This window comes from Mus pahari, chromosome 6, assembly GCF_900095145.1.
Source record: "Mus pahari chromosome 6, PAHARI_EIJ_v1.1, whole genome shotgun sequence".
NCBI classification, from domain to species: domain Eukaryota; kingdom Metazoa; phylum Chordata; class Mammalia; order Rodentia; family Muridae; genus Mus; species Mus pahari.
Window position 1 is genome coordinate 79777777 of NC_034595.1, and position 10900 is coordinate 79788676.

Genomic DNA, 10900 nt, shown 5'->3' on the forward strand with positions numbered 1-10900 from the left:
GCGGATTTCTGAGTTCAAGGCCAGCCTGGTCTACAGAGTGAGTTCCAGGACAGCCAGGGCTACACAGAGAAACCCTGTCTCGAAAAACCAAAAAAATAAAAATAAAAACAAAACAACAACAACAACAACAACAAACCCTGAAACCAGAGGTCACCGGACCAGAAGGAAGAAACCAGCCACATTCCAGGCAGTGGAAGCTGGAAGCATTGTGGCTGGGGCCCCAAAGGCACCCAGCAGCGCGCCATGTCACATGGCACATGTAAGTCAGTTAAGGTTACTGAAGGCTAGTGCAAGAAGGTAAAGGGCAAGGATGGGACAGGGTTTCCAGGGTGGGCCCAGAGAGAAGCAGCTTATTCTATCTCATTGTCGTCCAGTCTGTGAGCGTTACTGATTGAGCAGCTACTTCATCCAAGTAGTTTCAGGGGAAATGAGTGGGTTGCATAAACTCTGCCCACCAAGGAGATTAGTGCTTTACTGAAATAACAATGACACGGACATCATGCTTAACCCCATTTTAAAGATGGTGGCACAGAGATCCAGCGCTAACAAGTGCCACACAGCTGCTAAATGGCAGAACTGGCACTCAGATCCAAATATATTGGTTCTGGACCCCCTGCCCCGCCATGCCCCACTGACACTCGGCATACTGTTCCTCGGAGACTGCAGAGCAGAGCATGCTCAGTGGCAGGTCAGAGAAAAGAAGGATCCTGGTGATGGTGCAACCCAGAGGGCCAGCATTCAGTCTGTGGCCTGGACCAGAGGGCCAGCATTTGTCTGTGGCCTGCACCAAATGGCAGCAATGCTGTAAAGGAGACAGCAAAGCTTGCTTGGTCAGATAAATCATTAAAAATAAAACATTAGTTTATGCTACAAAGAGATACTGGGTGCCGGGGCTGTGGACAACTGGACAAAGGGGGGCCCTTGCTGCTTCTTAGTCAGGGGTTGTGTCTGTGCACTGGGGCGATTCATTAGAACTCTGTCCATAAGATGGATTGCAGCAGGAAGAAACCAGAATCAGGAAGACTAAGTAGAAAGCTACTGCAGTACGCTGAACAAAAGGGTCTCTGACCCAGGATAATGTTGCAGTTAAACCACGGTCCAAAGATTAATGATACACACTTCCCCAAAATGCCTTTCCTGCTTTGATCTATGGGCTCACTCACCCTCTGGAGCTCTCCCTGGCTTGGGCAGATATGGCATCATTTGTCTGTAACAATTGTAGTTGCAGAGAAGTGCCACAGTTTGGGGTTAGCGTAGGAGGAGACTCACAGGGCGGACAGGAGGCCAGCAGTCCTCATCCCAGACCTCTTGGTGAGTTAGCTCTATAACACATCGCTGTCGTCGTCGTCGTCGTCCCAGATCTCTTGGTGAGTTAGTTCTATAACACATCGCTGTGGTCGTCGTCGTCGTCGTCGTCGTCGTCGTCGTCGTCGTCGTCAGCTGACTGAGAGAGATGGTGCCTCAGCTCACAGCTTTGTGGCTTTTCCTTTATTGTTGCTTGGCCTTGCTGCTTCAGGCTGGTGGCAAGGCCATACATCCTGGTGGGAGCCCATGGCAAGATGAAAACCACACCCCTTGTGGCTAGGAGCTAAGTGTGTTCTTTGCTTCCTAACTGTACCCTTTACATCCTTTAGCATTAGAATTAGCATTTTTTTCTCTTCAACCTTGTTTTTCCACCTCATAAATCCTGAAATACTTTGTGCATGTGAATGTTCATGGGTGTGCGCGTGCGTGCGTGCGTGCGTGCGTGCATAAATGTGTGCAGGCCAGAGGTTGATATCAGGTGTCTCCCCCAATCACTCTTCACCTTATATATTGAGACAAAAATCTCTCTTGTGAACCCCAAGTTCACAAGTTTGACTAATTCTCTAGCCAGCCTGCTCCAGGAACCCCCTGTCTCAACCTCCCAAGTGCTAGGATTATAGGTGGGCTGCCACCCCACCCCACCCCTGGCATTATGTGAGCATCAGGGATCCAAACTCTGATTCTCATATTTACACAGCAGACAATCCTCTCTCCCACATTGAGCCGGCTTCCCAACTACAAGACAGCCTGAGTTTTAAAACAAATTTTCTAATGATTTCCTCCAAGATGTAGAGCTGGCAGATATATGCGACCTCCTACACCAGATCTCTGCTGCACTGAAGCCCTGAAAGGAAGCAGCCATTGTCTTGGGTCTCATAGCAGCAGGTGGCGGAGCATCATCCTCTCATGCCCTTAGCTCTCCAGACCTGGCTGGTCTCCAGCTCACCCTCAGAGGGCAGCCTCTGGAAGGACTATGGCCAGCATCTCATCTACTGGTTATTCTAGTCGCTGGAGCCTGGTGGCCCCCATAGGGCCCCTCAGTACCTCCCAGGTGTCTTACCAAGAGTTATCTTGGTGCCTGATGAACAGTTTTGGTTTTGTTTTGCTTTATTTGGTCGTTAAACTCTGAGCTATCCAATACGGGGATTAGGAGCCAGCTTAGGCTGCAGCTGCTGTACTGTTTGTAATCCCCAAATGCCTGCTGGTGGTATCTGTGGGGGCTCCTCCCTCCCCTCAGGACCAGCACACTCCCCCCTTAAATTCACACTGATCCCCAAGTTTCTTGGTTCATCACTCATTGTCCTCGCAAGACTGCGCCTTCCAGGCCTTCTGCACTCCATCTCCATGGGGGCCAGCCTTGGGGTGAGCGCCATGGGGGCCAGCCCCAGGGCGAGCGCCATTCTGCTCAAGCATCCTGCTACCTCTTCTTTCTGCTCCTTCTTTATTCCTGTTGGCAGCCTGCTTGGAATTCCATGTGGGGCTATGATGACAGCTAGAAAGGAGCAATGTGAAGAGGTGAAACTGAAGGAAGGACACGCCTCCCCTGACTCAGTTGGAAGCCTTTGTGGTTGCAGACTCAGTCAGGTGCTTAGTAAATGTTAGCTTGCCCCCAAAGCCTATCTATCCTTAGGTAGCTGTACAGATCTGGTGTGCGTGTGCCACTGTGGCCCTCTATGGCTGGCTGGCGTACCTATTCACTCAGCTCTGTAGCTGATAGAGTCACTGTGGAAGGGATCATCTCTCTCAGGAGGACATACTCAGCTGACCTTTGGCAGTCTGAGTTGGCCTGGATGCTCACCAGGTACAGGATCTGCACTCAGAACTGGATTTCCTGGCTCATTATTATTACATATAAGGCAAAAGCTAAAAACACACCAGGGACTACTAAAAGATGTAAGAATCTGAGGGGTGGGGTGGGGTGGGGTAGGGTGGGGTGAGGAGTAGATGGCTCAGTCAGTGAAGTGCCAGCTATACAAACATGAGGACCTGAGTTTGGATTCTCAGCATCCGTTAAAAAACAAACAGGCCAGGCAGTGGTGGCACATGCCTTTAATCCCAGCACTTACTTGGGAGGCAGAGGCAGGCAGATTTCTGAGTTCGCGGCCACCGTGGTCTACAGAGTTCCAGGACAACCAGGACTACACAGAGAACCCTGTCTCGAAAAACCACCCCCCCCCAAAAAAAAACCAACCAAACAAACAAATGAACAACCAAAACAAAAAAGAAAATATGAAACCAAAAAAAAAAGGAAAAAGAAAAACCAAACAGGTGCTAGAGTTTGACTCCACAACCCCTGCCTGAGGGAGCAGAGACAGGCAGATCCCTGGATCTCACTGACGGGCAGCCTAGCCAGACTGATGACTTCCAGTATCAGTGAGACACCCTGTCTCAAAACAATAAAGTAGACAGTGATAGAGGAAGGCACCTAGCTAGGACCTCTGCCTCATCACACACGCAGAAACACAAGCACATGTTCACACACACACCAGATCGTTACCTCAGAGAGCCAGCCTCGTTAAAATGAAAAGAAAACAGGCAACATATGGGACCTCTGGTCAGGACAATAATCTGATATGCTTATAACATGACCTGTTAGTACTAGGTTGAGTTCTGGGTAAGGGAGACATGGTAGTTGCTAAGGTAAGGTTCCTCCTCTGGAAAGGAAGATCTAACACAAGAGAAGCTTCTGGGCTCTGGCACTGGGCAGGCCAATCTCCGTGTGAAAGATAACAGGGAGGAAAACAGGAGACCCTGGGAAACTGCCTTTGTGTGTGAAAGGGAGCCGGCAGAGGAGGTTGACCGTGTGCTGTCTAATCTGGCTTCTCTCTCTCTCTGCAGCTTATGCTCACCTGCAGTCACACCAGCTCCTCCCGCAGCCGTCAGTGAAGCACCCACAGTCCCAGTTTGTGGCCCAGCAGCAACCACAGCCACCACGTCCTGCACCCCAAGTCCAGTCCCAACCCCAGCTTGCCTCAGTCTCCCCAAGCCTGGCCCTACAGCCCAGTCCAGAAGACCATGCCCTGCCTCTAGGCCCAGTGACACAGGCCCTGCCTCTCCAGTGCTCTACCACGCATGTCCACAAGCCAGGGAACAGCCAGCAGTGCCACCTTCCCACAGTAGACACCGGGTCTCAGAATGGACATCCTGAGGGTGGGTCCCATGCCCCCCAACGAAGGTTCCAGCACACCTCAGCTGTGATCTTACAGGTGCAGCCTGCTTCTCCAGTTACGGTAAGGACCCTGGTATCAGGGCACTGGGGACAGTAGGGAGGGCTATGGCTCAGGTGGTGCAAATACATCAGTGTAGGCTAAAAGGTGAATATCCCTAGAAACATCTGAATATCCCCAGGAAGAAGAGAGGGCTCTCGCCCAACTTAGAGATGACTGAATCTTTGCATCTTTGCCCAAGCTCCATGGAAACCAGGGTGGCGTCTGAGAACGCAGAGTTGGTTCACAAGACGTCTCTGTCCTGCCCCTTGACAGCCCCAGCAGTGTGCTCACGATGACTGGAAAGAAGTGGTGCCAGCAGAGAAGAGTGCGCCTGTGGCTCGGCCAGGCCCGTCCCCACACCAGCAAGCCATCATCCCTGCCATACCGGGTGGCCTGCCTGGACCCAAGAGTCCCGACATCCAGCAGTGCCCAGCTCATGGTATGGAGCATTGGGGAAGGGAGGAAGTTGGCTTTGCCTGCCGCTTCCTGGGGTCTTTTCCTCGGTGTCTAGGAAGGGGAGGGAAACTGCTGTAAACTTAACATGGGAGACAGAGGTGTCCCAGGACCTAGAAAAGCAGGAGGTGCAGAGGGAAGAGAAGAGCGGACCCTGCAGCTCTTTGGCTGTTGGTTTTGAATGCTGCGTATATGTGGGCCAAGCTGACAGCAGAGGTGTCCAAGGGACTGAGAGTTAATTATGGCCAGAGGACCGAAGAGTCTCCGGGAGACGGAAATGCCTGAGAGGAGAGCGGCAGGGGACCTCGGAATGAGTTCTGCTTGCCCAGAGCATCTCTGAGGGCACTGCGCTCATCTCCCGGGTCTCCATCTGTCTCTCTGAGTGACCAGCGACTTCCCACAGCCTGGGCTTCAGGGCACTCTGCTGGGGCACTCCACCCTGGCGGGAGAGTCGCAGTGGTACCTCCGCCCTCCGTCATCGTGATCCATTCGCTGGCCTTCCTCTTGGCCAGTCTGCATAGTGATCTTGGCCTAGATCTCGGAGTGACCGGAGCCAAGGGCTACTGGCAGCTCCAGGCACACTGGGAAGCATGCTGAAAGTGGGGCGGGGAGAGGCAACAGGAAGGAAGCTCGGAACCGGAGTGGGGGTGGGATTGAGGAAAAAGAAAGGAAAAGATACTGGAGAAAGGACAGTGACTTGGAAGAGAAAAGACAAGTGAGCGTCTACTCCCTGTGCAGGCTTGCAAGGAGGAAGAGTCCTGAAAAGTAGGCCTGAGGCTGCGCCATGGCTTGGTGGCAGAACATTTGTTGGGCATGTGTGAGACCCTGGGTTCTATCCCCAACCCTAGGAAAGGAAGGTGGGGGTGGGGAACAACCCATTTCCTTATAGAATGCACTCTAATTATCAGAAAAGCCCTCTTCTAATTACACCAGAACCTGCTGTTCTGGAATTTGGCCATCACTGGCTACGAGTCCTTCTCATAGTGCTTCTAGAGATCTGCCCTGAGTTGGGCAGAGATGGGTCTAAGGACCTGGTCTAAGGACGTGAGAGTCCTTTGATTTCCTTCGGTGGCACGCTAGGTCCTCATGCCCACATTTCTAGCCATGCTTCTCTGCGTTCTAACTCCGCATTGATTCTCTTAAAATGGAACTCCCCCACTTAACGCTCACTAATTCCAAACATCAAAAGCTACCGTCTTCATAAGGCGGGACTTAGGAAGAGGCAGCACTGTCCCCTGGGTACATGAGGGATGGTCAGACACTGTGTGCTGGGAACCATTGCTAACTCCTTCTTCTAACCCATGCTGCTCTCCCCCCAGAGGGAAGCTTCACCGTCCTCTTCATTCTACAGTGGAGACAAAAAAAAAAAAAAAAAAAAAAAAAACAAGGAGCAGCCTGAGGCTACGGAGCTGTGGAAGGGTAGCTCCCTGACTCCAGCCCCACGTGTGGCAGCTCCTTCACCCGCCTTTATCGGGCCTTCTGCACACAGGGGGTCACATTTTACTTCTCAGTCCAGCAGGAACAGCGGGGTAGCGGATTATGCCAACCGGATTATGCCAACCGGAAGCTGGGTTATTACGCTGCTGTGGCTGTTTCTCTGATAGGAGGGGCCGGCTCGCTAGGTCTCCTTGGTCTCCAACATGTGCTATTTATATTCCGAACCAAAGTACTTCTGTCCAGGGATCTTGTGTGAATTTAGCCCATAGTTCTAGAGAATAATAATTGCTCATAAAGCTATCCTTGAACTTTCTCTGCCAGGCTTTATATAGATCTCTTCCCCGAATCCCAGTAATAGCCCTCAGGGGTCGGGATTTTATTACCCTCCTTTTAGAGATGAGAAAACTAAGTTGCAGAGTCAGTGGTGGACCAGGGATCTCTTGCGTCTGAATCCTGCCATTCATTATGTAAACCCCACTGCACGGGTGGGGGAAGAGCAGCATCCCAGCTCCTTCTGGAATGTGTGTTCTTTTGCCAACTTGCTGATGGATAGGAGCTGCCTAAGATCCACACAGTGGGTTCAAGTATAGTTATCCAAAACCCCCTAAGTCAGCTGGGATGTGCCTTCCTTTCTCTAGTTGGTCCATAAGGCTCTCAGTTTTTCTGAAATCCAAGCAAGGCAGTAAGACTAACATGAGCATCCTGCTCTGGAGGGTCCCATCTTCCAAGAGAACTCAGCTTTGTACAGTGGAGGCGATTGGTGGCCACCGAAGCCTTAGACACCTGCATGGATCATGCATGTGTGAATGCCCACTCCGGGGCAAAGCGCTGTAGGATGGATGGTAAGGCCCTGAGGAATAAGGACTGGTCCCTATCATTCACAGCTTAGAGTCTGCTGGGAAAGATGAGCACGCGGGAAATGACAATGGAGTCAATAATCTGGTAAGTGCCACAGGAGGCTCCTAGGCAGGCGCTTTCCAGGTTACAGAGGGGAATGTTACTGCCAAGTGGAGATTAGCAGGCCACTACAGCTCAGAGCAGAAGTGGCATTGCTGCAAAGCAGGGGTTGGCAAGGCGTAGCCCTCAGGCTATGCCTATTACCTTGCCAGTGTTCGTACATTACAAATGCAATGATCAAAACAATACTATTTCATGATGTGTGAAGATACATGGGATTCAGCTGTCAACATTCACAGTGAAGCTCTGTGTGAACACAACCATGCTCACATATCCATTATGGCAGCTCTCAGATTCAGCAACAGTGCACTGAAGAGCTGGGACACACAGCATATGCTAGCTCCTTCCTCTATGGCCCCTTTCTGAAGAAGTTTGCCAACCGCCGGTCTCTCGGCCTTGAAGAATGGGTAAGACTTGGGCTTGTAAAGTCAGGGACAGTGCCTTCCTGGCAGGACAGTCAGTGGAAGTTAAGATGGAGGGCAGAAGACCCGGCAAGGGCTGACAGGAGGTGAGTATTCGGTCGCTTAGCATCTTCGTGTTGAAAAAACGAAATGTCAGTGTGTGAGAATGAGCAATGTGAATTTTACTGCAAAGAAGGTTTGAAAGTTTGGAAAGTAAAGGGGAAAGAGGAGGAATGGGGAGCGAGGAAGAGAGAGAAGTAAGCCTGCAGGAAATAGAAAAACGTGGACAAAGCGAAGTTGGGGGTGGGCAGCCTGGTAGAACGAAGATAATGAATGGATGGGAAAATACGGAGACTAGAGAGCAGTCAGGAATTGAGGGATGGGAGTCACTGTGTCCATCCAGCAGCTACTGTTAGAGAATGATGTTACTCTCCTGTCCCTGTACCCTCAGCGCTTCTAGCCTGCTTACTCCGGGAAGGCCAAGCTACAACAGTGTGTTTGGGAAAGAAAACTAACATTTATTGGGCTCCCACTGTGCACCAGGCACTGCAGGCAATTTGTAAATCAGTTAACCCTCACATTAAACCTGGCGGTAGGGATTACGCCTTTTATGGAGGTAGGACTGGGTCCCTTTGGTCATTACTTCACCTCTGATCCTCGCTCCCAGTGGGGAGGATAATGACCACTTGGAGGGTTATTGTGGACAATAAGGGAGAGGGTGCGTGCACTTCGCCCTGACACGCACTAACCCTCAATCATTAAGACTCGCCTCCGAGACCCCACAGTGAGCCACCGGGGCGGGGGTCACAGGCCACGGGTCCCCGGGGACGCCCGCCCCCCCCAGCCGGACGCCTTCGAGGCTTCCGGAGGACGCGGGGCGGGGCTCGGGCGCACAAAGGAAGCGCGCGGGCCGCGTCGGCCGCCCCTCCGCCCCGCGCCGCCTAGCCCCGCCCTCGCCCCGCCCCGGCGGAGGCGGCCCGGGAGCCGGCCCGGACGCGCCGCATTGTCTCCGCGGCGCCGCAGCCGTTGAGCTCTCGTCACTGCCCGGCCGTCGCCTGCCGCCCTCCCGGCCCCGCGCCTTGCGCCCTTTGTCCAGGCCGCCGGGCCCTGCGGTCGGATGCGCCGCGGCAGCCCCGGGCCCCGGCTCGGAGGCTCCCGGCGCGGAGGACGCGGCCCGCCCGGGCCCCCGCTCCAGGCGGCGCCGGGCCCAGGGGCTGCGTAGGCCCCGCCCGGTCAGGCCCGGCCGGGCCCCGGACAGGTCAGTGCTGCCGCGGGGAGGGATCTTGCCGTGCCAGGAACGGGCGCCGCCCTGGGCCGCGCGGAGGCCTGTGGGCCGCGCCGCTGCGCTCGGCCTCCGGGGAGGGCCCGAGCCGCCTCCGCTCCCGCTCGGGGCCTCTGGACTCCTGGGCCCCGCGGGGACCTGTATTGATGGGAAAGGACAAGTTGTTTTGTGCCTGTCCTCTTCCGTTTTTAGGAGAGCGTTTTCTCGCCCTCCCGTGCCAAGCGAAGGTATGCCGCATCTGCGGGCTTTTTACGTTAAATCCGGAATCAGTGAGCGTCTGTTTAAGTTGACGTCCAGAGGGGCAGGTAATGTGCATGGCCAGAATGCGAACCGGTGAAGTTGTCGCCAGAGCGCCTAAGCCCGGATTACCGCGTCGGGTGCCAGTTTGTACCAGTAGTGAGAACCTCCTGCACCTTAACTGCCGAAGATTTATCTAGCCTAATACTAACAGTTCCCATCAACTTTCCTTCCCTGGCCAGACCTAGTCTGCCTACCTTTTGGCGCTGTCCGCTGAGCTCACTCTTATTCCTGCTTTACAAATCAATGACAGCTTTACCCTCGGACTTTTCCCATCCTTGATCCTTAATCCCTCCATTAGCATATTAGGCCCAGAGGATCTCTTGGGAAGTTAACTTTCGACCTAAATCCTCCTAGGATGCCTCACTTTAAACTATTCCATCTCCGTTGCCTGCCTGCCTGCCTCAGCTTTCAATTTCGGGTTTAGAAAGTAATGTCACTTTCACTGTACCAGTGTTATGTTCACCGCACTGTCCTTCCTGGCCTTTCTCAGCCATTTGGCCCTGGGGCATTACTGGATAATCCAATTATCATTCACCTGGGATTTTTCTAACCCCTCCTGACTCAACCCAAATGTTAGAACTGCTAGGATTTCTAGGTCAGTGTGAACATTACAGGCTAATGCAGCAAGGGAATTGTTCCTTGTTCTTGTATTTCTGCACACACACACACACACACATACACACTGCAGACCTGTGGCACTGCCTGTTGGCTAGCATTTAGATTTGGGTCACCAGGGATGTAGGATGTCCCATCATTTTGCCTGGAAAATAGAATGTAGTTTATTAACATAGTCAACAGGGCAAGAGAGTTTTCTTCTCTTGAATCTTCCCACAGCTCTACTTCTATTTTGCACATTTCCTCGGGCTCCTGCTTTATGTAAAACATTGTTGGGCCCCACAGACTGTTTAATGAAAGGTAGCCCCCAACATCCAGATTGTTTGGAAACCTTCAGACTTTTGTCTACCGTTTATTTCTGTTTGTGAGTGCCAGCCCGGGTGAGGTGGGGATTTGGCTTCTTCACAAGGGTGGCATGTTCCACCGAGGGTCTGGCAGATGGGGAGTGGTGCTCTCTTGGCACCTGCACTCTCCTGGCACTAGCATGTGAGTTCTGCTTCCCTGCTCACCCCAAGATGTTCCCAGGCTTGTCTTTATATACCACAGAGAGCAGATGTCTTTTCCCCCCTGACACTTTAAACTTGAGAAAGCTGGTAGATTCGTAGTTCACTGTGCTGTGGACACAGAGGCTGGGGAGTACCCCTCGTCTCACTCCCTCCTCCCCTCCTGTAATTGTTCTCTGCTCATGTGGCTTGGGCATCATTGAATGTTGGCATTTTATCCTGTGGCCACCGCCTAGCCCTTTGCTCTTTTCTGGGTGTTTGTTTATGGCCGAGGGTGTGGAACCCCTGGCCTCAGGCCCTCTCCACTTTCTCCTGGGCTTCGTTTTGTCTGCTTAGCTCTGCCAAGTGGGCTTCCTACACGGTCTCCTTCCCTAACAGAGAAGAGGAAAACTCCAGCCCCTTCCTCCTCCTCCTCCTCCTCCTCCTCCTCCTCCTCCT

At 52.8% G+C, this 10900-nt stretch overlaps 1 protein-coding gene across 2 annotated transcripts in view; it reads left to right on the forward strand.

Annotated features, from left to right (window-relative positions):
* The window catches only part of Phc2 (polyhomeotic homolog 2), a 100635-nt gene that overhangs the window by 68018 nt on the left and 21717 nt on the right, over positions 1-10900 (forward strand). The window contains exons 8-9 of one of the 2 annotated variants that reach the window (XM_021200335.2): positions 4144-4535; positions 4788-4953. In XM_021200335.2, coding sequence (XP_021055994.1) covers positions 4144-4535; positions 4788-4953 — 558 coding nt within the window. Of the gene's footprint in view, positions 1-4143; positions 4536-4787; positions 4954-8725; positions 9021-10900 lie in introns of those variants that run through there. The other variant, XM_021200338.1, reaches the window with a different exon arrangement.